The sequence below is a fragment of the Syzygium oleosum genome, unplaced genomic scaffold (genome assembly GCF_021117445.2).
Source record: "Syzygium oleosum isolate NSW1041296 unplaced genomic scaffold, Sole_v2.1 Sole_v2.20, whole genome shotgun sequence".
Lineage (NCBI taxonomy): Eukaryota > Viridiplantae > Streptophyta > Magnoliopsida > Myrtales > Myrtaceae > Syzygium > Syzygium oleosum.
The window spans coordinates 1,868,643-1,895,699 of NW_026607504.1; the positions used below are offsets into that span (position 1 = coordinate 1,868,643).

At 41.6% G+C, this 27,057-nt stretch overlaps 4 protein-coding genes across 6 annotated transcripts; 2 read left to right on the forward strand and 2 right to left on the reverse strand.

Annotated features, from left to right (window-relative positions):
- Nucleotides 1–3,956: 3,956 nt before the first annotated feature.
- LOC115683985 (tRNase Z TRZ3, mitochondrial) lies at nt 3,957–9,551 on the forward strand. 2 transcript variants are annotated; one of them, XM_030608659.2, is made up of 12 exons: nt 3,957–4,437; nt 4,905–4,994; nt 5,214–5,258; nt 5,346–5,400; nt 5,545–5,588; nt 5,676–6,080; nt 6,183–6,445; nt 6,543–6,690; nt 6,807–6,854; nt 7,392–7,777; nt 7,874–8,552; nt 8,975–9,551. In XM_030608659.2, the coding sequence occupies exons 1-12, from the start codon at nt 4,021–4,023 to the stop codon at nt 9,290–9,292; spliced, it is 2,898 nt and encodes a 965-aa protein (XP_030464519.1). In that variant the 5' UTR covers nt 3,957–4,020; the 3' UTR covers nt 9,293–9,551. The 2 variants fall into 2 exon arrangements, with proteins under 2 accessions (XP_030464519.1, XP_056176507.1); XM_056320532.1 differs by having other exon boundaries at nt 4,301–4,437; nt 5,168–5,258.
- A 395-nt stretch (nt 9,552–9,946) lies between these two features.
- On the forward strand, nt 9,947–14,504 carry LOC115683986 (protein MODIFIED TRANSPORT TO THE VACUOLE 1). 2 transcript variants are annotated; one of them, XM_030608660.2, is made up of 5 exons: nt 9,947–10,207; nt 11,242–12,012; nt 12,351–12,506; nt 12,902–13,873; nt 14,016–14,504. In XM_030608660.2, the coding sequence occupies exons 1-5, from the start codon at nt 10,001–10,003 to the stop codon at nt 14,055–14,057; spliced, it is 2,148 nt and encodes a 715-aa protein (XP_030464520.1). In that variant the 5' UTR covers nt 9,947–10,000; the 3' UTR covers nt 14,058–14,504. The 2 variants fall into 2 exon arrangements, with proteins under 2 accessions (XP_030464520.1, XP_056176508.1); XM_056320533.1 differs by lacking the exon at nt 9,947–10,207 and adding an exon at nt 10,549–10,704.
- A 481-nt stretch (nt 14,505–14,985) lies between these two features.
- LOC115684057 (nuclear pore complex protein NUP35) lies at nt 14,986–18,405 on the reverse strand. Its single transcript, XM_030608752.2, has 4 exons — nt 18,252–18,405; nt 17,231–17,827; nt 15,661–15,772; nt 14,986–15,574 (listed from the first exon to the last, which is right to left on the reverse strand). Exons 2-4 carry the CDS (start codon nt 17,800–17,802, stop codon nt 15,269–15,271), a joined length of 990 nt encoding a protein of 329 aa, XP_030464612.1. The 5' UTR covers nt 17,803–17,827; nt 18,252–18,405; the 3' UTR covers nt 14,986–15,268.
- A 2,101-nt stretch (nt 18,406–20,506) lies between these two features.
- LOC115684051 (uncharacterized) lies at nt 20,507–21,865 on the reverse strand. Its single transcript, XM_030608745.2, has 3 exons — nt 21,674–21,865; nt 21,305–21,367; nt 20,507–20,985 (listed from the first exon to the last, which is right to left on the reverse strand). The coding sequence occupies exons 1-3, from the start codon at nt 21,743–21,745 to the stop codon at nt 20,788–20,790; spliced, it is 333 nt and encodes a 110-aa protein (XP_030464605.1). The 5' UTR covers nt 21,746–21,865; the 3' UTR covers nt 20,507–20,787.
- Nucleotides 21,866–27,057: the final 5,192 nt, after the last annotated feature.

Sequence of the window (27,057 nt, forward strand, 5' to 3'; positions counted from 1 at the left end):
GTGATGCTTGCACCCGAAAAAGACTCCCAAACACACCATGGCTACGATGAAACGAGGTTCCTCACGTACGAGAAAACTCGAGCTCACGATGACTCGTGCAAGATATTGCCTCGTGGCTATAAGAGGAGGATGTTTGTTGGGGGGGCTGTATTCTTGCCTTGGATTTGCGACAACTGTTTGATCACTTCTCTGTCAAGTTTGGTATCGTTCAACATATGCAGGTGAGAAGGTTAAATTGGAAAGTTTGGAGAAATGGAGAGAGAGATGATCATACGTACCTCTGAGGATTGAATCTCTTTAGCTTTTCTTGAACCTTTTAGTTGCTTCAGGCCTTCAACCTCTTTGGACTTTCCCTTATCAGTATCTTCGAGTGTATCGTTTACACACAAGGAAAAGGGATCATAAGTCTAATTGTGGTCCTATGTATTGGAGCATCTCTTTTGATTTCTGCTCGGTACTCTATGCATTTCTCTTTCTGCAATCCATCTCTGTCTCATTTGCTTTGTATTGCTCTTTTGACAAGCTTCTTTTGATTGGTAATTTTGGTTATTTTGCCACTAAATACACTATAAGACCCATCGAAAATGCTAACTTGATATGGCTAATCTTGTGATTTTGACATGTGTTGCTGATGTTGCATTATTATCTACGCAGTAAGGGAAAATGACAAAAATGGTTCTTAAACTTTGGTTCAATGTGCAATGTCGCCCATGAACTTTTACTTGTTCAAAATGATCCATGAACTTTGGCTCAACGGGCAATATTGCTCTTGAACTTTTAATTTGTTTAAAGTGACCATTATTAAGTATCTTCGAGTGTATCATTTACACACAAGGAAAATGGATCGTAAGTCTAATTGTGGTCCTATGTATTGGAGGCTTGGAGCATATCTCTTTTGAGTTCTACTCAGCGCTCTTTACATTTCTCTTTATGCAATCCATCTCTATCTCATTCGATTTGTATTGTTCTTTTGACAAGCTTCGTTTGATTGGTAATATTGGCTATTTTTGCAGTTATACGCTATAAGAGCCACCGAAATGCTAACTTGATATAGCTAATCTTGCGAATTTGACATGTAATGCTAATGTTGCACTATTACGTTGTTACTTACCACGGGATAATTATCAAAAAAGTCTTAAACCATATTATATGGATGCCGATTCAATCTTAAACCTTTCAATTTTACCAATTTAATCCTAAACATTTTGACAATTAGCCAATATAGTCATTCTTGCCAATTTTGGTCAAAAATCGCTCACGTAGACACTAGCCATCCTACATGACACAGCCAACGTTGATGTTAACAATATTTTTTTCAATTTTTGAATTTTTCCTTTTCTTTTTTTTTTCGCTATGACTAACAAGGGTTGCCGGAGCTCGCCCCCTTCTCTTTTTTTTTACTTTATGGCTAGAGAGGGTTGCTGAGGCTCGCCCAGGGAAAAAAAAGAAAATAAATAAATAATTTAGATTTAAAAAAAAACACAAAAAATTTGTTCATGCCATCGCCGGCCGTGTTACGTCGAACAATCGGCGTCCATATCACCAATTTCCAGCCAAAATTGACCGGAAGGATTATATTGGCAAATCGTCAAAAGATTGGCATCCCTACAATAAATTTAGAATTTCTTTGATAATTTATCCCTACTTGCTACATTTGCATCTCATGAGAAAATAATTGTAATTTGCCTTTTTTTTAAACCAAATTCATCGTTCACACCAAGTTAGAGACATTTGAAGCATTCATATTGCTCATAGGCCAGGGTGAACCTTCATGTTTGATTTCAAGTAAAAAGCTATTCCTTACCTTCCCTAGCTAAATATATCCTTTATTTTTTTTTTATCTCTAAACTATTAGAAAAAGATGTCAAATTATTTCAAGTGAAGGTTTTAAATATCCATTAAAGATCCATTTGTTTCCCAAAAAATAAATAATTTGAAAAATATCTTCCTAAAAATAATAGCTCATATCGCTTGAAATAATTAATTAATGAAAATATTTTTAAAAAAATGAAAAATGTTTTCATTATCACAACAATTTATGTCTAAATATTTTCATGAACAATGAAAATATTTTCTAAATCATTTTTTTTCTGCAAAATAAATTTTGTTTCATTGAAAACTTCATGATAAAAGAAAATATTTTCCATAAAAATCACTTCTAAAAAAAATTTAGTTTTCATATGTTTGGTAGTTTAGAAATAGTGAATTCTCTCTTCCCAAAAGGATAAGTTGTTTCCCCCAATTTAAGTTTTGTTATTTTCAATTCATTGAAAATATTTTCCACACATCAATTAATTTTCTTCATTCAAATATCGAAAAGTCAAAAAATAATTTCTCAAAAACAGTCTTCCTTGTTCCTTCAATTTCGCAGAAAATATTTTCCAGAAAAACATTCTCATTTTTCAACATTTGGTTCACTTAGGAAAATAAGTCAATGAAAAATATTTTCCTAATCAATGGAAAATGTTCTCCAGTTTATGCTTAAATCCACAAAAATGATTTCCTATTTAAAAAATAGGAAATCATTTTCGAAAATATAACTGAGTATCAGCGCTTGAACTCGAAATTTTATGCTTAGGCATGAAAACTCCAACGCTGCATCTTGGGTTCTTGGCGTCTATAACCAGGTCTCTGGTGTTCAGGCACGGGTCCATTGAGGCCCATGATCTCGGAACTCATGCTCGGGTCCCCGACGCTCGCGCCTGGGTCCATCGAGGTTGAGCTTAAGAACTCAATGGTTGCGCTCAGTTCCATCGAGGCGAGCCCAAGACCTAGGTCCCCATGCCTTGATCTCAGCGCTCAAGTTGGGGTCCATTGATATCGGACCATAACTCTAGTGTAGACATGGCCACGGTGCCGGTTCGGAACCGGCGGTTCCGGTTCGTTGCTATGTATGCTATGAACCGGCGGTTCCGGGCCGGTTCCGGTTCCGACCGGTTCCGGTTCGAGGGGGGAGGAGGAGAAAAGGGGAGGAGGAGCAGGGTAGCGAGGGGGGAGGAGGAGTAGGGTAGCGAGGGGGGAGGAGGAGGGGGCGTCGGCGTCGGCGGCTGCGGCCATGGGCGGGGGCGACGGCAGCGACGGCGGCGGGGGTCAGATCTGGAGAGACGGGGGGCGGGCGGAGGAGAAAAGGGGAGGACAGGAGGAGGCGCAGGGGAGAGGGGGGAAGGAGGGATTTGGAGGAGGAGGACTGGAGGAGGTGGGCGTGGGTGGGGGTGGGAATGCTCCTCGGCCTGGAAGGAGAGGCGTTGGTGGTTCATAGCCTGGGTGTAGAGCTGGGAGAGGGAGTTGGCGGCGCTGCAGAAGGAGGAGTAGAGGCTCCGATCCACCTCGTCGAGGCGGGACGCGACGGACTTCCTCTTCTTCGCCATGGGCGGATCATCGAAGGGGGGAAAAGAGGGGAAGGTAGGGTTTTCCTCTCTGATCGAATTCTAACCGCGAAGAGAGAGAGAGAGAAGATGAGAGAGAACACGGCGGAGGGGGGAAGCTTGTAGGGAAAAAGGCAAAAAAGTTTGGGGGGATACTGCAGCAGTGTAGCAGTTTTTTTTTTTTTTTTAAACCGGGCCCGTAGGCCACGAGCCGGTTCCGATTCCAAACCACGGGCCCGGTCAACGGGCCGGTCCCGGGCCGGTTCCGAGCCAAAACCGGCCCGTGGCCATGTCTACTCTAGTGTTCGTACCAAGTTACCCAACTGTCCATGGGAAAGTTATCAGCATCCGAATAATGTATGTATATTTAGGAAAATTAAAATCAGATTTTTCATACCAAACGATAGAAAATATTTTCTTGTTCATTATCAGATTTTAGCCAAATACTGAAAAATATTATCATTTATCTAGATAATGACTTTCTAAAAGATATTTTTTAGAAATGTCATATTTTTTGCGAAATAGAGTTTGGAAAATCAAATTTCAAATGCTCTAATTGTATAATTTCCTCTTCGAGCCCGGACCGCTCTCTCTACTCATCCTCGCCCTCTAGAACCCTTAAAAACAGAGGAGGTTCTGCGGTTACCACCTTGAGATGCCATGCATGATCTCCAACCTCCGCCTCCTCTTCTCTTCCTCCGCCACCGCCGCCGCCGCCGCCCCCTTTCTCTCTCCCCTCAAGCTCAAGCTCAGGTGGCCCCCCTCTTCCCCCGTCCTCCCCCTCGCGCTCCTCTCTAGCCCCCTGTCCAGGCCCCTCTTCACCGTCTTCTCCGCCGTCGACCGCCGCCGCCGCCGCCGCCGCCTCCGGCATTCCCCGGACTTCGCTCGCGGAAGGAGCAGGAGGACCTTCGGGGACGATCCGGGGAGGGATACGGAGGGGGCTTCGATGGAGGAACCCGGGTTCAATCGCCAGAGGGCCGAGGGTCGAGACCGGAGTGAGGGTCCCAGGAAGGAGCTTCAGCTCAAGAAGAGGGCTAGGGCCAATCCTGTCAGCACCATCTCTTATGTACAAGTAAAGTTCTCTTATTTTCTTGGCCTTTTCTAGGAATCTCTTGTTCGCTTCCGTGCAATTGGATGGATAAGGCATGGCTTTTTACTTGTGCACTGATGAGACCTTGAAGTTGTCTCTGTCAGCGGTTCTTGTTTTTCATCTTTTGGGTGAATAAAATTTGCGTAATCGGGTTACTTGGGTTTGTGCGGAAGCTTCTAAGCATTTAGTACCGTATTAATTGGTTGTAGTTTTCTTTGGCTTTGGATTAACTGGATGTCTTGTATGAAATCAGCTCATTTCTATAGTCTAGTTAGCTTCCACGGTGTCTGTCTTGAAGTGCTTTAACCAATGTCTGTTTAGGTTTTTCTGACTTTATGGCGGAGCTGAAGTAATAAGGTTGCAATTGCTCGTGCATTGTCTTCGTGGGAATCGTGATTCGAAATTTTGAGGTGTTTATTGATTGGTTATGTTCCTTAATTTTGTTGCAGATATTGGGAACTGGAATGGATACTCAGGATACGTCGCCATCGGTCCTGCTTTTCTTTGATCACCAGAGATTTATTTTTAATGCTGGAGAGGTAAGGCCAGAAGCAACACTATTTAGAAGCTTCATGCATTGATTTGTCTGGTTTGATTTTTCTTTAATACGATCCATTACTGTAACTTTTGTATCTTTATTTAGCAGTGTGATTTTTTCAACTGTACGTTGACCATTTACACTTCTCCCAGTTAAATTGTTCAATATCAACAGGCACCTTAAGATTATTATGGTACTTAACATGTCAGTGCCTTTGCAGGGGTTGCAAAGGTTTTGCACAGAGCATAAGATTAAGCTGTCAAAGGTATGTTAAAGTCTCAGATAATTTCACCCTTATGCTCTCGGTGGGATTTGCAATGAAGGAAAATCTGAGTCCGTCTCTGATTTTCAGATAGATCATATATTTCTCTCTCGCGTGTGCTCTGAGACTTCAGGCGGACTTCCAGGTTTGCATCTTTATTAATTATGATATGACATTGCTCTCATGCAATTATTCTTATATATCAGAGATGTAATGAGTTCATTCCGTAGTTAATCATATTACATCTGTCTGTCATCCAAAGAACCGCTGACTTTTGATCGTTCGACAGGGTTGCTATTAACACTGGCTGGGATTGGAGACGAAGGAATGTCGGTAAGTGTGAAATTGGCTTTACGGTATCAATGTTCTTCTCAAATATCAATTTTTAGTAAGAAGAGAACTTTGTTTCATGTTTTGAAGGTTAATGTTTGGGGTCCGTCAGATCTTAAATATTTAGTTGATGCTATGAAGTCTTTCATCCCAAATGCAGCAATGGTTCACACAAAAAGCTTTGGCCCTGCTCCAATTTCTGATGCGGCTGCTATTCGTGATTTAAATCAATTTGCTGACCCTATCATTCTTGTTGATGATGATGTTGTCAAAATATCGGCTGTTCTCCTGTGGCCAGAAGAGTCTGGTCAAAATAATGGTGTTTACTGTGCAATGAGGCCCGGTGACATGTCTGTTGTCTATGTTTGTGAGTTGCCTGAACTTAAGGGGAGGTTTCATCCAGAGAGAGCAAAGGAGAAGGGCCTGAGACCTGGGCCAGAATACCGGGAGCTGCAAGTTGGGAAGTCTGTTTTCTCAAAACGGCTAAATATCACGGTGGGGTTCAAAAGGAATGAAAGAATAGCTATTGCGTATCCTTCGAGTGTAATTGAAGTTCGCGACTTTTTTGTGTAACGATTCCTTTTGCTAATCCTGTAGGTTCATCCCAGTGATGTGATGGATCCTTCTATCCCTGGTCCCGTCGTGCTCATTGTTGATTGCCCAACTCAATCTCATTTACAGAGATTATCTTCCTTAGGTTCCCTCAATGATTACTATGCTGACTTCTTGGGCAAAGAGACTCAAAAGACTGTGACATGTGTCATCCATTTGAGTCCAGCCTCGATTGTGAGTAGTCCAGATTATAAGAATTGGATGAAGAGGTTTGGTTCAGCGCAACATATTATTGCTGGACATGAGATGTGAGCATTTATCACACATCCACTCTTTGGAGAAATCGTGTTACTTTTATTTTATGAGTTAATAAATTACTCTCTATTTGTCTTCCATTCTTTGCAGGAAGAATATAGAGATTCCAATCCTGTGTTCTAGTTCGAGGATTGCTGCACGACTTAATTATTTGTGTCCTCAGTTGTTTCCAGCTTCAGGTTTTTGGTCTCTCGAGCAATCCTGTTTGTTGGCACCTGACTCTGTCCATTTAAGTGAGGTGTGCAGTTACATCTAAGGGGCAACTTTTTTATTTCGATTCTTGGCATTTGGACCTTGGGATTACATTTTATCCGGAGGATGCTAAGAAGACATTTCTGGTTTTTCTTCTGACAGGGTACTTCTCTCTCTTGTCAAAGAATTTCTGCTGAAAATCTCCTCAAGGTATAAAAGGCTATCATCATAAGACCTTCAATTCTTTGCACTTTATACTTTATTGTTGGCATGGTTTTCTTTCCTTCATTTGAAATCTCTGAGCTATTTCTCATGAGTAATCAGCTTTTACTTAATCTGCTCAGCTTCAGTGGAATCGACTCTATCTTCCCTCTTGTCTAGTGTCGAAAGTAGTCGTCTGATACTTGAGATGTAGGTGGTAATGTAATTTTTTTTTTTTTTTTTGTGGAGATTTTATCAGAATCATTGCTGAGTTATCATGCAACCATGATGGGAACACAAATAGTCATAATAGATATTATCACGAGTTTTGATGGGCATGACCATCTTCAAGGGAACATTGGTATCAAGTTCCTTAGGTCAAGAATCGTTAGAACTCTCTAATAATCTGACAGATAGACAATTTCCCATGGTGTTGGCAGCACGTGGATGGTTCAGTGTCATAGACTTTCTTAATGAGAATTTCCCCCTGTTTTCAATATTGTCAATTGATAACTCTCTCTCTCTCTCTCTCTCTCCCCTGAACAGTTCACGTTGCGCCCCAGAGATAAGATTGGATTAGACAGATCCTATGTTCCGAATAAGATGGTTCACTCAAACATAATGGATGAGTTGCACACTGAGATCCCAGACATTGCGGAGGCTGCACAGCACGTCCACGATTTTTGGAATGAGACTGGTGAAATGGGGGAGGAGAGAAGGTTTATGCAAGAGGAGCCATGGTTGAGTGAGAATAACCTTCCCAATTGTTTGGAAAATATAAGGAGAGATGACTTGGAGATTGTTCTTTTGGGGACCGGTTCGTCACAGCCATCTAAATATAGGAATGTCAGTTCAATTTATATCAATCTTTTCGCCAAAGGAGGTTTGCTTCTGGATTGCGGGGAGGGAACCTTGGGGCAAATGAAACGAAGGTACATACTAGTTACTTTATCTTATTGAGTTGCTATGTTCATTTTGAAGGATTTGAATTTCTTGCTTATGGTGATGTTAATTTCCTTGAAAAATAGGTTTGGAGTAGGGGGTGCTGACGATGCCATGAAAGGTCTTAGATGCATTTGGATCTCTCACATTCATGCTGATCACCATTCCGGTTTGGCTAGAATACTTGCTCAACGACGTGATCTGTTGAAAGGAGTGCCTCATGAGCCATTGCTTGTGATTGGGCCTAGGCAACTCAAGAGATATCTTGATGCGTACCAAAGACTTGAAGATCTGGACATGCAGTTCCTGGATTGTAGGAACACCACGGAAGCGTCTTTAAATGTTTTTCAGGAAGCTAGTGAGTCAAGCATGGACCAGTCTTCTGCAGAAAGTTCAAATTCACACGATGGCTCGAGAGAAATTACAAATAGGTCAAGGACAAATGGTGCTGATTCAACATTGTTTGCGAGGGGAGCTCCTATGCAGAGTTTTTGGAAACGACCTGGTAGTCCACCAGACATCAGTGTTGCTTTTCCAGTTTTGCAGAATATGAAGAAGATGCTCAAAGAAGCGGGTTTGGAGGCCTTGGTTAGTTTTCCTGTTGTGCACTGTCCACAGGCATTTGGTGTTGTCCTGAAGGCGTTGGAGAGACTAAATTCTGATGGGAAGTTGATAGAAGGGTGGAAGATTGTGTATTCCGGTGACACAAGACCCTGCCCTGAATTAACAGAGGCATCTAGGGGAGCCACTGTCCTAATACATGAGGTAAATTTGATATGATCTTTTTACACCTTTTCAGGGGTCTTATTAGAATTGCTCTTCGTAGTAGGTTTTTCCTCGTATTGCTTCAAGATGATGGGTGTGGATCTATGTGATGTCTGTCTCGATTTTAAGAGATCTGAATGTTGATTTGAGTGCTTCTGGTACAGACTACGTCAACTTGGTAAGGAGCATTACGAACCAAAAATGATAGGTTTCAAACCTTCAGTTCTATGTCGTACACATGAGCCTTCTAAAATCTAAACTCGACGAGGCAACCTTAGCGTTACCCTGTTTATTTGATGCTTGGAAAATGGTTCCTGTAAAAAGTCACTCACGAAGATGCTGTACTCTAGAGGAATGGTGCGTGCTGGTGGATCCCACTCTCATTTGAAAGATGATGAAATCGTTGGTGCTCTTCATTGCAGGCAACTTTTGAGGATAGCATGGTGGATGAGGCCATTGCGAGAAACCACAGCACGACGGAGGAGGCCATCCAGGTGGGCGCCTTGGCGGGCGTGTACCGCATCGTCCTCACCCACTTCAGCCAAAGATACCCGAAGATCCCCGTGTTCGACGAGGCGTACATGCACAAAACCTGCATCGCCTTCGACCTGATGAGCATAAACATCGCGGATCTGCCCGTGCTCCCGAAAGTCCTCCCCTACTTGAAAATGCTATTTTGGAACGAGATGATCGTCGACGAGTCGGACGATACTAGAGATTCTGTTAGCTTAGCTCCGTGATGGAAGTGATAGGAGCCGCCGTGCCATTCTTTCGCAGTTACACTAGCGCTGCCTTGCAAGTCTCTTACAAATTGTATCTGTACCCTCAAATCAATAAATACCATAGCAGCACAAAACATGCTCAAAACTGTTCCTTGCTTGTCTTCTTTTTTTCACCTTCCCACATGGAGTTGTTCTTGAGAGGGCTTGGCGATTTTGCCCTTGGATCATTTGTTTGAACTAACTAATTCGATAAATTTTTTTTGAAATTTCGTATTAATTTGATATGCAAACGAGATCCTGAGGCGGGACCCGAGAACCCGGACCCGGGATCTGAACCGGGTCATATTCGGGTCGAACCGGTTCGGAGAAAATAATAATACGACGGTAATGTACCAGAATTTCCCCCTCGTTCAGTTGTTCTTGTCCTAGTTCATCTGCAACTGCAAAATCTGGCACCGGTGAATTAAAAGACCGAACTTTCAACGCAAAACCAAAACCTCTCTCTCTCTCTCTCTGATCGCCCCACCAGCATTCGATTCTTCCCTTCGACGAAAACCCTAGAATTCGTGCTCTCGAACCATCGAATTCGTCGAGGCTCGGGCTCTGCTTGCTCTGCTCGCCTTGGCTTCGAATCGGACCTGTCCTCGCTCGCTTCGGCGATAAGATCTTCCTCCGTTTCTTGGGTTTTGCGTTCTTCGCGGCGGCTCGGCCCCCCACGGTCCGGCGATGGATTCGAGCAGGAGGGCGGTGGAATCGTACTGGAGGTCGCGGATTATCGATGCCGCCACCTCCAACGAGGACAAGGTCGCGCCCGTCTACAAATTGGAGGAAATCTGCGAGCTCTTGCGGTCCTCTCACGCCAGCATCGTCAAGGAGGTGTCGGAGTTCGTGCTCAAGCGGCTCGATCACAAGAGCCCCATCGTCAAGCAGAAGGTAGGGTTTGGAATAAAGTTTCCACGTCTCTCTCTCTCTCTCATTTCTAATTTCTTTTGGCGAGTTGGAGCTGCTGAAGAAGCTTGTGAGAACTGTTGATCAGTATTTTGATTGGTTTTTGCCTTCCCCTTATGCTACTACCACAATTAAAGATCGAATTTTTGGTTTAAGCTAGTTCGACCCGGTCTTGTTCCATTGCTCTGTAGCTGATCAGGCTAAAAATTTAGCGGTGTGATTATATGTTATTTGGGTGCACTTTGAAGATTTTGGAATGCGGTTGATTGGCAACTGCTGCCAACTCTATCTATAGCTTTCTCTTTTGATCAGTGAAAGTATAATATCATTACAGAGCATCAAAGGAGCAACCCCTTTTTCAAGTTTAGTGTAAAGTCTGCTCGTCAATCAAATTGCGGGCCCTATCAGTATCATGGGGGTCAGCAAGGGGATGTTCTCATTTATAGACGAGTAGTGAGAATTGGTGGGATCAAGGTCATTTGGTTAGTAATCCTAACTTGATTATGCATTAGTAGGCCATGGACTTAGATAATCTATGTAAAGTCACTTTGTGCTCATGCAGTACTTTAAAGGAAGCGTAGTTTTAGCTCTTGGTGCTTGGTTGTTCATGTTGTCTAGGGGCGATCTCAATTTTGATTGTGCAGATTGATCCTGGTTCTTTGATACTCCAGCATACAAATTCTGCATATGTGAAGCTTTCTGTTGAGGAGTATCTGGCATATTAAATGGATATGTAGAGGTCTCATTTTGTCAGCAACTGATGCTTATGTATAAATGGTGTCTATCATTCTAGAAAATTCCCACCGTATGTCTACAGTAATTGTACTATGTGGAGTTCATGCTACTCCAAGTTGTGGCATTCATTTATTTAGTCCATTGTTGGGCTTCCCAGAGACAGAAGTATAGAGATCCGACATGTGTATAATGCTAGAACCACTCTTGGTTTGTCAGATGTGTGTCCGCTTTTTTCCAAGTTTATATGTTAGGACATTGTGATACTAGTGTGAGATTCTTTTCAGGCTCTTAGGTTGATCAAGTATGCTGTTGGAAAGTCTGGTGTGGAGTTTCGGAGGGAAATGCAAAGACAGTCTGTGGCTGTTCGGCAGTTGATTCATTACAAGGGTCAGCCAGATCCTTTGAAGGGGGATGCTTTGAATAAAGCTGTGCGTGACATGGCTCAGGAGGCTCTAGCTGCCATCTTCAGTGAACAGGAAAATAAACCAGCTCCAGCTGAAAGTGTCAACAGAAGAATAGAAGGATTTGGGAATACAAGAATAGAAGGATTTGGGAGTACAAATTTTGCAATGCCGTCAGAAGATAAAAAATCATTTCTTAGTGAGGTAGTTGGCTTAGGGAGTGCTTCTATTAAGCAGGGACTCAGTAGCTTCACTCAAAGTCACTCGTTCGGAAGGAATGACAGTGGAAGCTACAAGAGTCCCAACCTCCATAGGTCTTTGACAATAGAAAGCGGTGACTCTAATGTGTATGAACCAGTTCGAATTCATGGTGAAAACTCAATTACTTTTGGGATATCAAATAGTCAGCCCGGCGGATCCTCAAAGTTAGATTCAAGAGGAGCAAAAACAGAACTAGCGACTGGAGATTCCAGTTCAAATCATACAGAGAAGACACGTGAGGAACGCTTGCTGGACACCATTGTGACATCAGGTGGAGTACGTCTACAACCAACTCGAGATGCCATTCAAGCATTCCTTGTGGAGGCTGCAAAGTTGGATGCAATGGCTTTAAGCTGGGCCCTTGAATCAAAGCTGCAGTCCCCACAGTGGCAGGTATGATCCTTCAGACTTCAATATTTCAGATTGGAAGAGATGACTGCCCAATATGATGTAGGGGTGGATGCCTTCGAATTTTACTTTTACTCCGTGTAATTATAGAGGTACTTTGGTTACGATCGACCCAACAGAACATGTGGCCTCTGGCAGTATCTTTTTCTTATCTTTTCCATACATCAGTCACGGACAAAACAATAGTGTCCAAAAATTCCTGTCTCCTTGATTCAGTGAGGAGATCTACCACTTGGTTGTTCATGTGTGTTTATCGTGTGAGTTTAATACAATGCTTCTTATTCCCTTTTCAGTTTCCTCATAATTAAATATTCTTTTGTCAGGTCCGAATGAAGGCTCTCTGTGTGCTAGATTCAATTTTAAGGAAAAAGAATGATGAGCACTTCTCGGTTATAGCATCTTATTTTTGTGAGAATGTTGATGTTCTGGTGAGATGTTCCGAGTCTCCGCAAGCTTCATTGAGAGATAAATCTATGAAGGTAAGCCCCCTTAGTCCTTTGAACATGTATCCAAGGAAATCTACCGGGGAATGATCCTTTCCTTTGATACAGGTGAAGTAAAAATTAGCTTCAGCCTTGTATATATTGTGGTTTACTTGGTGATCCTTGCAGCTCCTATTAATATAGGTCTAACTATTGACTGGGAGATAATAGTTTGAGAACATAGGTTATAGGTTTATCATGAGTCTCAATTATTTCTCCTTTGTCTATGACAAATTTGTCTAGGGGAGCTTGGTGACCTGTTTAACCATAATGTAATCTTTTCTGCTTTCTACTCTGAGAAATGGAGTGTTTCTCCTAACACTACAGATGTGGTCATCTGCGATATGTTTGCTTGATGAAGTGTATAAGATCTTTTCTTGTGATATTGATAGGTCTTAGGCCTTCTGGATAGAGAACAGACCCTTGGTACCGGAGCTGATTCACAAAAATTTGTTAAATCTGAGACAGATAATGTTATTCAGATGCCTGACCTGATAGACACGGGTGATGCCGATGAATCTGGTGGGGTAAATGACTACTCAGGGAAGCAAAGTGAGCAGAAGGCTGGCAATCTGACATCACATACAGGACCTCTTATTGATAATTTGCTTGGAGATGACATGGGCTCTGGTGGGAACGCAAGTGATATAAAAACTAACAATGATCCTTTTGCTGATGTTTTGTTCCATTCTGTTAAGGGTGGTGAACCTGCAGACGACATTTTTGCTGGTATGACTGTTAGTGATAAGAATGATGTTAAAGGAGATCCTACGAAGGCAAATAGATATGGATCTGAGTTGATTGATATTTTTCAACCCAGTTCCGGAGATTCTCAAGGAAACGAAAATCCTACAGATCGTGTCAATGATATAATGGCTGGCTTGTCCATTAATGGTAATGACTCCAATATTCAGGAGAATGCAGCCATATCCGGGGCAACTTTGCTAGATGTTATGTCAGTAAGTGAGAGATATCCTGCTCATCAATCTTCTAATGGTGCAGTAAGCAATGTGCTTAATTACCAAAACACAGGAATGGGTGGAAGTGCCATGTTTCCTTTTAACGGCATGCCAAATAATGTACCTCCAGGCATGTTGTTCAATATGCCGTCTCAGTCCTTAGGTTACAGCAACATGGCAAATATGTTTGTTGCTCAGCAGCAATATCTGGCAACCATGTCAAACTTGCAACACCTAGGAAACCTCAATTCTCAGAATGGTGGTATTACTTATGTTGCTGGAGATAAAGGTAGTCATCCGTCTCCTTTTCCCGATGTATTCCAGCCAAACTTTCTGAATCAGGCTCCAACTTCGGTGGTGAACAATTCCAAGAAAGAGGAAACCAGAGCATTTGATTTCATCTCTGTAAGTCCAGACTTTCAAACATTGAGTGATTTAACTCTTTGCATTCATGATTTTTACTGGCTTTCTGTTGTTCATCACTGATGAACTCGGATAGGAAATGCTGTCACGATTAGTACTCACTTCGACTGCCATTGTGTTGCAGGACCATCTTGCAGCTTCTCGTGATCCAAAGAGGGTGGTTTAGATCTTTTCAGCTCATGATTTACTTTTTATGTGGGATATAACCATAGCAAGTCTACACAAACAAAGAAACAGATGTTTGGTCTGAAGATGGTTCCTGGAATAAACATTGGGCGGGAAAAGCGGACGCCATCATCTATCAAAGCTGCAGCTCATTGATAAGTGTAATTTTCATGCTCGTGATTGTAAAGACCAGATTGGAGAGTGGATGTGGATCTGTCAGTTTCCAAAGCTGTAAAGCGGCTAATAATTGCAGCTTCATTTATGCGGCATACTTAGCGAGTGAATTGTTTTATTTATCTCCTTCACTTCGGCTTTCTTTTTTGCCTTCTATTCTTGTCGTCTCTATACTTTTTCTCTTCATTTTCGTATTCTTGTATCTTCACCAGAATTGCGGTATAGATGTAATTTGAGTATGGCAGTCAATAAAGACATCTTCTCATCCTTGATTGATCCACACCTGTGATTCCATGTTAAGCCACAACATATGCAGAATTTAGGTGCAACCATCTTTTCGATTGCTTGGAAATTTAGACTTGTTCTTCATAACGAGAAATACAGGGTCGCGCTTACCAGTTACCACCTTTTACTTGTGATGCCTATGCGTAGATCTTTTAATTTGGAATAACAAGCTGTCACGTTTCCTTTGTGGTTACGATAGCTGAGATCTCATTTATTCATTACTAGCTTATTGACATTGGCATCTAAAAAGTGTTTCGACTGTATCTTCCCGTCTGAAGCAATCTTTGTGGCGCATCCATGAACATGCTTGTTCATGAAATTTTGCACCTGTTTAAACAAAAGTTGGTATTGGTGAGTCTATAAATTTGTAAAAGACATGATCCTGTCAATCTTGATGCAAAGGGTTCTTATGTCGAAATTGCATATATTCCTTTGGAATGTCCAAGAGAGTAAAAACCCTTCAATATCTGGCTAATAACAATGGCATATAGGTAGAGGCTTCCACAATGTAAAAGGAGGTACAATAGAACATTGTCCATGTTTTGTATCTTCTGATTGCCTCCAATTAAAGAACAAAACCTCGTTCGACCTTTGGATCGCAGCTCTGCAGTATACAGGCACATTCACCGAAAAAGCAATAACAGAAAAGGAGAAAAAGAAAGTAAAAAATTCAAAATCTCTTCCCAGATGAATGGATCACTCAAACTGTTGACAGGTGCTGCCTAGACCATTCGAGTGAGCAGTGTTGCTTGCCTAAACCCCAAACATCAAATCCATTATTTTGGAAACCACAGACTTGGCAGGCGAAGCAATGGCACCTCCTGACTGATTCTTGCTAGAAGTGCCATTTTGGAGATAGTATGGGTGAGGAGATGATCTATGAGGAACCAAATCTGTACTTCTACTAGTTGGTGGAGGCAATGGCATGAAGCCTTGATTGTTGAGTCTCTCATTCAGAGCTTGCCGTTGCATAGGGTCGACAGGCTTCACACCAACAATAAGTATACCATTTATTTGCATCCCATTCTTGTTGAGTGCCTTCTGAGCATCAGCATGGTTCTGCACACAGGAGAAGCAAGCATCACAACTGCAATAAAAACATCATTGGCAGAGCTACCAATACATGAGTTGATAGGGAAACCAACCTGATAAAGAATATGCATCCAGTTTGCATCTCTTGGGCCAGGAATATGTTTCAATATTACACCGCATTTTTCAAACTCTCTCAGTACTGAATTGGTATCACCTGGAGAAAATCTGAAAACAAAAATATCTCTTATAATGTACCCAAGAATACCCTTTAAGAAAAGGAAAGAGGAAACTCGGGACCACTAGTTTTCGAGCAATATGCTGCTAGCATTTGAAGCGCATGTATGACAATTTCATTATGCAAGTCTCCAGCAAAAAGCAGGGGCATAGCCTAATTGCTACCATCCACAAATGAATCCCTATCCGAAGCAAGTACCAAGGCTTGCAACTTGAACCAAGAGTAATCACGAAACAGATTAAAATTGATTCCCAGATCATGCACCTGCACAAGTCACCACATGGAACAATCCTGAAAGTCTGGAGTCTCATTGGTCTCTTCTTTAACAATTCCTTTATATTCATATTCCAGCAGTCCCGAACACAAACAAGCTTTCCTATCTTCTCAAGAATTCCTCACTTTATTGGTTCTCGTTGATCTTTACTTTTAAACATCAGAATCCATGGAGAGCAATGATGATAGGATCTACCTACATCCACAGTCCTTTCTATTCTCTTATTCCCAAACTTACTTCGGAAAAGCTCCGCAAAAAGATTCTAGTTCTGACTTCTCTCATTTTACTGTATAGTAATCTAGCAGCCACTCTGTCTCTTCTACACTTTTGCAACCGAATAACACTTGCAGTCTCTGCTGGCTCAACAAAAACATCATATGCCTCTAAGTTAAGACCACCCTTCAAGCTAATTCAGTTTATGCTCAATTCCATATTTCAAGTAAAATACTGGAAAAAGGATAGAAGTGTATTATGCCATTTCTTCACAGACGGCAACAACAGGAACAAATTGCCTAAAACATCTACTCTGCTCATGGCAGCAAATCTAGTGAACAAGCTTGACGATGCAATGATACCTTGGAGAGATTATATGACAGTTACCAGTAACTACTCTTGGATGGTAGAAAAAAATGAACGTCAAGATTGCGAGCTAGAGCAAATGAAAATTCTCGAAGGAGTTTCATGACATTGGAAGTGGATCATGTAAAAGCTTCAATAATTGGAGTTTCAGAGTGATTTTTGCACTAAATATTTTGATTCAATCCGATCATTGACTGGTGACTGCAAAACTACCAAAAGCTCAATGAATTGGAAAAAAGATCATACATAGGTGCATAAAAACGAGGCAATAATAACCAAATAAGAGCCAAAGCCCACATATAATTCGAGTAAATGCAAAAAGAAATGCGGCACCACACACCAGATCATTTACAAAGATGGAACTAAGGAATTCGAAAGTACTTCAAATTCACTCCCAGTGCCATTTACCATCAGGTTCTCAAACAACAAGGCAACTATAGCACACAAAGACATAAGACTGAAACAGCAGCAAGCCACAATAAGATTAGGCAACTGTAAGGAATATGTGATATACAAAGACAAAATCAAGGCAGTTATCCAATCCCTAGAAATTAAATGAAATTTATTTCAAAAAAGAAGGAAATGAGAACATTACCCATAAACAGTAACCCACTCTTCCTCATCGAGGTTCCCTGCAGGCAAGCAATTTCTCTGCATCTCTGGCCTAGCAACTTCCCTTGGAGGTGGAAGAGTGATGAGTGCACCAGGCTGAACAACACCCTCAACTGGTGAACCTTTCCCTTTATCCTCCGGCTCACTAGGACTCTTTGCAGGCGACCACCAATTCATATTCCCCAAACCCTGTTGGTTTTGCTGCCCACTCTTGAGCGCATACGAAGTGCTTGCCTCAGATTTATTTTTAAGAGGAGTGGAGAAATCCCGGCCAGAGCTCTGAGCTGGGGTTCTCGGGTCTGACTTGATCTCTGGGGACATTGGATAGTCGGGAATGCCAGATTCTGGCGAGAAATCAGAGCGATCTTCCAAGGTGTAAATGGGAGGCGGCGGAAGATCTGAAGCCCCAAAATTTTCTCGCCAGAGAGCAGACACTGCAGCAGCCTGGCCAGGGGTCGAAAACTTTCCCCTCCTGGCAGAAACAGGAGTCGCCAAATCTTGAAAAAACAACGATCGTCCACCCGACCTGGGAGTTCTCTGCACTGTACTGCTCATCTTGTGGTGCCTCTAGAAAATTTCCCTGAGCATTACCAGCAAGTTATTCAGTCCAACGTCTAGCTTGCATCCCAAAATAACCAAAAAGAAATTACCCACTAGAACAAGAACGCTAACACATCAGCTCCACCCACGAGAGCTAGGGTCTAGAATCTTGTTATTGCCAAACGAAAAGGTCAAAGAAGCTAGGGTCTCTCGAATTGAGGATACTTTCACTTCACTCGCTGAAATGGGTCGCTTGGAAACGACCGGCATCTTCCCATGAAGACGTTACGCGATACGAAAAGATCAAACTCAGCTTATGAAAGCAACCAGACAGCAGTTGACATATGTTCTTGCTCGCAAAGTACTAGGCTCAAGAACTCATGGCGAATCATCGCGCACCGTAAGGACTGTGCGCGATGACCGTGCACACGTGATATCAGGCGGAAGCGGTCACCGGGGATTACCTGAATTGCGCGTTGGGCGGCGATCTGGGTCGCCGGAGTGGCGACTCTCCGGCAATCCCCTCGTGGAGAGAAGAGGAGGAATTCGAAACCCTAGCTCGATGAAGAGGACGACGCGTTCCGACGCATAAATTTCCTTATTATTCTTTAATTTGAAAAAAAGGGGGCCTTTTTTGACTAGAAATTTAAAGGAAAAATCTCACTCATTTTCTAATTAATTACTTATGCGTTTAATTTTGTCTGAACATTCAAATTTCATAAATTTTCTAATTCAGTCTTTTCGCTACCAAATCCGGACAAATGCAACTGAAATAACCTCGTAATTTGACATGGATGAAATTTTCTCAATGTGGACGTCCACATAGGCATCAACATTATACTTCAAAGTTATCTTTATTGGCTAAATTTTTCCACACACGTCCGCATAGGCCTAATTCCCTAAAAAACCCCAAACTTTAGGTGTTGTCCCAAATCTACCCTAAACTTTTTTTTGTCTCATAAAAAATCACAAACTTTTATTTTAAACCCAAATCTGCCCTAGGTTGATTTTCTGTCCAAACGTTGACAATTTTTTTCCAACTTGTCATCCACGTGTCTATCTTCTTTTCCCACGTCAGCTTGGGTTGACTGTTTCTTTCTTTCTTTTTTGTTTTTTCATTATCTTCTCTCTTTCACTTTCCGCCGTTGACCTTCTTCATCCTTCGCCTTCAACCTCTTCACCTAAATCTCCAAATCATCCGCAAACGCCACCCCATGGTTAGGCGACACCAGCCCAAGTTGCTGTCCTCTGCTTCTTCTGCATCTCCATTGCCCTCTCGTCAACAATCGACGACGACACCTCGTCCGAGCCCGACCTCACTTCCTTGTTCTTGGCGTCGGCGGAATTGAGCTCGAGGCCCAGCCTGTTAAAGTAGCGGTCCACGTCGCCGGTGCCGTTATCGTAGGTCCTCAACAAGCCCTCATAGGTGAGCCCCTTCTCGCCGTCAATGCACTCGCCCTAGGTCTTGAACTTGACCCTCGGGTTCACGGCCACCGCGAGCGCGACCATTTCCTCCCTGTTGAGCCCTCCATCACGGTTCCCGTCAAATGCTGGAAAATTCGCTTCACCTTCTCCGATCTGCTACCTCTGGTCGCCATTTTAGTGCTAGAGTTTCATTAGAAACAGAGAAAAGGGAAGATTTTGGCCCAAATGACTGACCAACGCAGAGATAGACGGAGAGGTCGCAATGTGAAGATTGAAAGCGACGATGGTGTCGCCGGCCTTGGGCGACTGCCGGCGACTCCAAATCTGGGCGTGGCGGCGTTGGATCCGACATCCTGATCCCAAATTCAACTATCCACCGGCAAATAGAGTGGGTGGAGGCTCGGCAAATGGAAGCGTCTGGGCTTACAATAACGACGAGGTGACGAGGAAGTCGTGGCAACGTGCACGCAAGCTGTTGCGGCGGTGACCAGCGTGTGGCAGCACCTGGGCTTTCTCTGTGTTCTTGATGGTGCTCTCGTTGTCCATGGCGGAAAGTGAAAGGGAGAAGAGAATGAAAAAACAAAAAAGAAAGAAAGAAACAGTCAACCCAAGCTGACGTGGGAAAAGAAGATAGACACGTGGATGACAAGTTGGAAAAAAATTGTTAACATTTGGACAGAAAATCAACCTAGGGCAGATTTGGGTTTAAAATAAAAGTTTGTGGTTTTTTATGAGACAAAAAAAAGTTTAGGATAGATTTGGGACAACACCTAAAGTTTGGGGTTTTTTAGGGAATTAGGCCCGTCCGCATAGGGTTCCACATATTTTACGTGCTCTGTACCTTGTCATCGTCTGATGATTATATTAGTTGAATTTGGATGAACATTTTTTAAAAGTGTAGCGAAAGTCTTAACTCTTATCGTGAAGGCGAACAGTAAAACTTACAAAATGTACAATTGAATCATAAAACTTGATAAATTAGTGTAATCAAGTCTTTTTATTAGCTCTATCTAACTTTCATTTTAGTCTATCTTTCATATTTTAGCAATGCCATAAAGGAGAGAGAAAATAAAAAATAAAAAAATCACGTCAGCATTTTTCTTTAGTCAAATTGAACGAAGGACTTGATTGTACCAATTTGATAAGTTTTAAAACTCGATTGCACTTTTTGTAGGTTTTGGAACTCAATTGCACGTTTGCGAGAAGTTCTAAGACTTCCAGTTTAAAGGTTAAAAAATCGGTAATATTGGCATGGCAAATTAAGGTAGGCTAAAATTCGGTAATATTTGGAGAATAAACTCGAATTATAATCATCTTTATTGAAATAATCTAATTTCTTTTTTCCCCTTCTACTCAGCAAATTTTCTCTGCCATGGGAAACTTCCACAATGTGAAGAACCCACATAGTTATTATTAAAGCTCTTTTCAACAGCCAAATGGGCATCACAGTCAATTGCATCGTCTGAAACAATAACATGTCCAACAAGATCGTCCTTACATACAAACAAGACACTCATTATTCAAGTTACAGAAATGGCTAGTGCAGCAGAAAGAAAGGAGGGCTGTTCAGGTGCATCAGAATGGTGCTGAAAGAGGCTCCTTGAGCATGAGTTGGTCCGGAGATTCGCTCAATGCCGACGCGCACGAGCACTGGCAAGGTTTCTCCATACATTCCGCCCCCTGCTTTCGTGGCTCGATTAGCTCGCCGTCGACTTCCTCTCCGTCCTCGGCTGATCGCCGCGTGTCCTTTGTGGGTTCAATTGGCTTTGATTCCTACGAGGGTCGAACATTTCATGTCATTTCAATCCGATGAGATTTAGAGAAAAAAAAAAGAGCATAGAAGTCCCGACGCCAATCGCCGCCTCGTTCAGACACTCTGTTTGAGACTGGATAGTCAGAATGCTCCTCGGCACATTTTAGAGCAAGTATTTAATAAGTATAGCACGCATGCTAAACTGAATATGAACCGTTGAATCTGGTGGTTCCACGTGATTCCTATCATATATAATGATACACATTCAATATGCACCAAATAATTTCTCTCACTATTTGTGCTAGATTGAATGCAAGTGATTTAGTGTTTGAGACTTGCCTCGGTGAATATGGACGTGGCTTTATTTGGTTCCATCTTTTGAATTACGTCCGCGGCAACTTCCTGCTCAATTAAAAGAGAGCCATCAACAGACCGTATTCTATTATCAAACAAAAGGAGACATCCATGCGGTGTTAACCAAATAGTAGACAGAAACATGACTCTTTATGCAAGAAAGACTATCTCAATCTAGGCGGGATCGGCTCAGTCGGCACTCAAGTTCTCTCTATAGGGGCTCGCACGCAAAGTGTATTGGCTCGAATCTCGAACGAGGTAGCGATGGGCGTGAGAGTTTGCACGGGCTGCTGAACAAGCACGTGTATATACGATGAAGTGAACTTGAACTGAAAAGAGGCGGGAGAGAAGTACCCGGGCATGGTTGAGCTGGCCTTGCCTCAAGGTGCGAGGCTCCATCTCGATGGGGCAACAAGGGCTGGCCATGTCGGCGGAATCACAAGCCCGCCAAGACCCTCGATTGGCATTAAGAGCGGGTCACTACAGCCCATCACACACCCAAAACCCTAGAGGCTTCTACCACTATATGTAGGACTTTGCTGCAATTACTTCTTAGGATGGATGCAAGGGTTTCTATTTGCTGATGATGATGTTCACGGGCCAATTTGACTTTAGGTGATGAGGAAATTGAGGTTGAGAAGCCGATAAGAACTGGCCTGTCACTCGCATCCCGTGCCCCTCTCTCTTTGCGCCCTCTCCCCAACCACTTCCATCTTCGCCATCATCTTCATTGACCCTGTGAAGGGTCATAGCTCATAAAGTAAACTCATCCCACGCCATGCCTTTTCAAGTCCATTACAATAACTTGTGGCTGGTTTTGCTTGAGTACCTTGAACCAAAAAAAACGTACAAGTAGTCAATGATGTCCATACGTCATCGACATGTCGCGGGTATATATGAATGGATGGTGTTTGTTTGGTCCGAACTAGGTCTCAGCAATGAGATATGCTCTTATTTGAATTGCGATATGGCACGAGGTTTTATCGAAGATTGAGAAGGAAATTCGAATACGACAACATATACGCTCGTCACCCCGGGAATCCACTCTAGGCTACAGGGCATATAACATCACTACTCAATGAAGTTTGCCAAAGAGATGCAGAATCTAGAAATACTCTAATCCAAGAGGTCAAATCTAGTATCTTATTAATCAAAACACTCTAACCCTCAAGAAGGCCCGGGATAGACTCGACTTGGAACAACCCTCCAAGCTAGGCAACTTTCAAGACACTTCATCTTTTATTTTCCAAGACAAGACCCACATTTCCTAGACAAAACATACATAAGAACACGAACTCTCGACTCAAATGGCCCTATAAACAAAACACGACGCATATGGCTCCACAAACACGTAGAAATACTAAAAGACTCATTCTCGGGTAAAATTGAGCAGCACTGAATAATTTGACCGTTACTTCTTGAATTGAATAATGTTTTTCTCCTATTGATAACGATTCGTTGCAGGGAGAGAGACAACACAAAATAATGGCAATCATTGATAGCACAAAGGGAATATATCATTCCTCATTATCGCATGGCCAGTGCATAAGCAGCAACTGTGCACAGAGGTGGTCAAAGGAAGTAACATGCATTTGATTGATTCCGAGGTGGTCAAAACACACAGCAAATCAACAAGACTAGACAAAGGAATACGAAGGGAAGCCTATGAGATAACTAACACTGTAGCCCCAACTGGCTTTTTGCTTAGCCATGTGCTTCTTTAGCTAATCCTGAGGTGGTTGCTGAACTTACCTTTTCAACTTGCAATTAACTTATCGGATGCTTTTCTAACAAACGCGCGCGCAGCCTACATAGAATTTTACAAACTTTTGCTATTCCTATCTTCTGCAGTGGTTGAATGTAATTTAGGCCCTTCTCCGGATTTCCTTTCTTTGGATCAAATTTACAACAAAAGACAGAATTGAAATATCTCATGTCACTGGACAATGGGATTTATATGCTCTTTTTACACACGTGGTCTCTCTCCACCTATCAGTTTAAACTTTTGGTTTGAACTTTCTAACATGATATCAGAGTAAAGTTCTGCCCCGATTTATTTCGCTCGTGCATCCACCCTGCTCATCTTTCTCCACCTATCAACTTAACATTTGAGTTAGATTTTCTAACAAACTATAAGTTTATTGGCCCTAATCTACCCTAATTTGACTTCTATATGTATTCCGATAAAAGAACTCATACATGTATAATGTATAATATAGGAATTGGGCAGATGAATTGATTTTCTACCCACTCCACCAGGAGAACCTAATCCTATGTGCAATGTTTACCTGTGTGCATAGCCCACGTGAAGGGAGGACAGTGAATGGGCTCATATGGGACTGCAACTTTTTCCCAAGCCAATTGTTATACTATTGTAATCTTTTGGGGCCAAAGTTATAAACAATAACAAGAAAAAGATAGACAAAGAATTGGGGCATTGGCCATTCATGTCTCTTTGCCATTACTTGCCCATTACAATCATTTTAGTATTCTTTTTCTTTCTTCTGACGTACTCTACTTCATGCATATGCTCAGTTCAGTGGATGCTCAACACCCACTCAGAGGCATGTGGGTGTTCTTTCACCTCTCATTTACAGCTATCTCCATCTACCTCCTTTTTTTGCTCCCTTTTGGATTTTGCAACTTATTTGGATCCCATCTTGATGCTTTCAAGTTTCAATTTTCTGATTGAGGAAACTCCAGCAAGTTCCTTTTCTTATTCTCTTCTTCTTTTTTTTGGGCACATGCAAAAGGATGTTTTGCTTCTCTAGAAATATATCCTCATTGCTTATATATTCTTCCTTTTCACTAAATATTTGAAAAAAGGGGGTTATAGTCTTCCAAAATAGGCATATATAAATTAAATCGGGCTTTTAGTTTGCTTAACTTACGAGGAGAATTTGCTCTCATAGAGAACGAAAGATGTATATTGCTTCATCAAACAAGATGAAAAACCTACATGTAAATGTCATGTGGCCATCAACTCATTAAGTCATTCCTTAATATCGCGACTTTTTTATTTATCAACTTCATCATGAAACCTACCTTTGGAGTTTTTGTTATTGTCAATTAAATTTATAGATGTTCTTACAAAAAAGCTCAGATGTTATATTGGTGCGATTTCATCTTTGAGTTAGAAACTTCTCTAGTAGATAGTATGCTCAGAACCAATGACCCACCAGGCCAATAGCTCCAATCATGTGAAATACTATATTCTCATTCCTTACCCCCTCTTCCAATACTCTGTCAGATGCCAATGAGAAGTTCCCATCACCAATGAGTAAGTAACTAAAAGAAGAGGGTCCTATCAAAAAGAATAAAGCAAAATATCTGAAAATAGAAGAACTGTTAAGCTTTATTTAAGGGGGAAGAGAAAGCAAATATACCATCGAGTGCAAAGGAGAAAGGGAGGGAACAAGACAAGAATCATTGCATCTTCTGATCAAAACCCAACATGGATGATAGAAAGACAGATAGATAATGGTCATATGTACAATGGAGACAACACATCCATGGTTTTCTGTCTATTTTGCTGATGAAAATTGTCTGAAACAAAGCTGCGAGAGAAAAGAAAAGGAGCAGCCATGCATGTCGACAAGCGAAGCGTAAGTACGTACTGCCATGAGTCCCCATCTCATGATCTCTCCCAACACTAAGTCTATCTATGCATGGGAACATGTACTTTGTTGGTGAGGGGCTGCTTTTTCTGACTTTTCTTTCTTCTTTTCCTTTCTTTTTTCGTTCAAAGTAGGCCTTCTTTTTCTTGATAATTACACTCCAGGGTCGAAATTCACTGATAATTCGAATTTGAGGAGCGTCCTAAGCCCTCTTCCCATCCCACCAACTTCATTTGCCCTTCACCCATGAGGCTTACCAAATCGCAAATCTCGATTAGAAAATTGATGTTGAGAATAAGAAATGTTTTCGCGTGGGCAAGGTCCGATGTTCATGAGGATGGAAAGTGTCATAATGGTCTATTTCCCGACTATTTGAGCTCTAGGTTTGACCTAATTATTTCCTTCGCGTAACTTATCGAAGCCGTCTTGATATTACAGATATCCCGCATCTCTTATTTTAAAAATGCATGATATGTATCATGATCTTATATGCACTTAGTCCCCCATTCGAAAGATTTAGGGTCCGGTTGGAGATATTTCTTTTTACTCCAATGCTCATTTAAGCTTGCTAAACGTGACATGACCATAGCTAACGGATTTTCAAGGTCTCTAATGACGGTTTTCTAAGGTTCATTTCGATTTGTCTAGGTCAGTAGAGCAGTAAAAAATAAAGAAAAAGGCTATTGACAGGTCAAAATGTACTTGAGATCTATACTAGGTCCCATACAAAAGTACCACTTTTTCGACTCTCAAATGGAGGCACAATTAGCTTTTGTCACCCCTCCTTCTAGGAATTAAATACTAGAGAGAAGAACTTAATATAACAGAGTTTTTATATTTATCTTTGTGTGGCTTGGCAAATGAAACGTCTCCTTTGCTTTAGGGTTTATGTTACGAAGCAAGTACATTCATGAGATACAAAATACTTAATATCAAAATTACGAGGCATATAGCATGTGAAGAGAGGGTAAGAAATAGAAAGAGTTCTTTAGTGAAATCGCTAGAACGAACCTAAACATTTGTGACTTTCTTGTAAAGTGTTGATTATAGCCAAACAAATCGTGAAAATAAAGATCGTTACGCCTTGCATTAGCACACAGTTTGACACTAGAATCGCGGCTCGCCCATGCCCATATAATACGAGAGATGTTTGACCCCACGATAATCTCCTTGATTAAATACTAAATAGCTCATCGGTATAAGAAAAAGGCCCCCCCTTGATCACATAACCGAGGAACTATACACATTGCATTGAATCAAGGTCAATACAATAGCAATGATAAATAATAATAATAATAATAATAATGAAGTGGCCCAACATTATATGAAAAAAATAAGGAAAAAAAATGAAATGAAAGGTCACATGATGAAGTTGGTCCATGAGGGAGGAGGCAAATGTCGAGGATCGGGTGGACAATTCGATATCAACCCCGATGCAATTACCTAATTTTCTATTGTATTTGTCATTCCCACATGGCCCTCTCTGCGGGCACCATTTTGCAAGCCAAGCAGCCAAAATTTCCGCAATAAAAAAGTATATATTTTATATATTATATATATGTATATATTCTTAATTAATTATTGATTCTATCGACCCTTTTCTCGATTTGTTCCCACATTGTTTTCACAAAACTTCATCTCATTCGACATCAAATGGTACGTTCAGATGTCACTGAAATCCATGCTTCTTCTATTATCTTGACGAAGGAGTTGATTTTTCTCTTTTAAAGAAGAAAGGAGAGACAAAAAGGCCATGCTTCTCCTAGTGTAACTTGCTCATTGTCCATGTACAAAAAAAAAAGAAAAAGAAAAATTGTTCATTGTCCCTTGATATCGAAAAGGGGGCACCCTATCGCGATCTTGAATTTAGACAAGTGTAGCTATTTACATTTTCGAGCGAAGATCATATTTATATATGCCTTGTTGTTGATTATCGTTTACAGACTCTTATTGTAAATGAATTAGATACTCTATCATATTAATATCATCGAGAGATAATCCCTATTGCATACACGTTGTATCGATCTAGTCGATTCGATAGTATTGTATCATACCTCTCGCCGCTCTGTCTTTTCTCTTTTACTACAAAAATTCCAAATGAAGAAAATACTCGCCTCCTTA

Bases quoted from the DNA above. Each gene is read 5' to 3' on its own strand.
- LOC115683985 (XM_030608659.2), top strand. From the start codon at position 4,021: ATGCCATGCATGATCTCCAACCTCCGCCTCCTCTTCTCTTCCTCCGCC. The intron at 4,995-5,213 runs GTAAGGCCAGAA...GTGCCTTTGCAG, and splicing joins TTATTTTTAATGCTGGAGAG to GGGTTGCAAAGGTTTTGCAC. The intron at 5,589-5,675 runs GTAAGTGTGAAA...CATGTTTTGAAG, and splicing joins TTGGAGACGAAGGAATGTCG to GTTAATGTTTGGGGTCCGTC.
- LOC115683986 (XM_030608660.2), top strand. From the start codon at position 10,001: ATGGATTCGAGCAGGAGGGCGGTGGAATCGTACTGGAGGTCGCGGATT. The intron at 10,208-11,241 runs GTAGGGTTTGGA...GATTCTTTTCAG, and splicing joins GCCCCATCGTCAAGCAGAAG to GCTCTTAGGTTGATCAAGTA. The intron at 12,507-12,901 runs GTAAGCCCCCTT...TGATATTGATAG, and splicing joins TGAGAGATAAATCTATGAAG to GTCTTAGGCCTTCTGGATAG.
- LOC115684057 (XM_030608752.2), bottom strand. From the start codon at position 17,802: ATGAGCAGTACAGTGCAGAGAACTCCCAGGTCGGGTGGACGATCGTTG. The intron at 15,773-17,230 runs GTAATGTTCTCA...TTTTGTTTTCAG, and splicing joins GAGTGGGTTACTGTTTATGG to ATTTTCTCCAGGTGATACCA. The intron at 15,575-15,660 runs GTTGGTTTCCCT...TCCTGTGTGCAG, and splicing joins GGATGCATATTCTTTATCAG to AACCATGCTGATGCTCAGAA.
- LOC115684051 (XM_030608745.2), bottom strand. From the start codon at position 21,745: ATGGCCAGCCCTTGTTGCCCCATCGAGATGGAGCCTCGCACCTTGAGG. The intron at 21,368-21,673 runs GTACTTCTCTCC...TTAATTGAGCAG, and splicing joins GCCAGCTCAACCATGCCCGG to GAAGTTGCCGCGGACGTAAT. The intron at 20,986-21,304 runs GCAAGTCTCAAA...CGACCCTCGTAG, and splicing joins CCACGTCCATATTCACCGAG to GAATCAAAGCCAATTGAACC.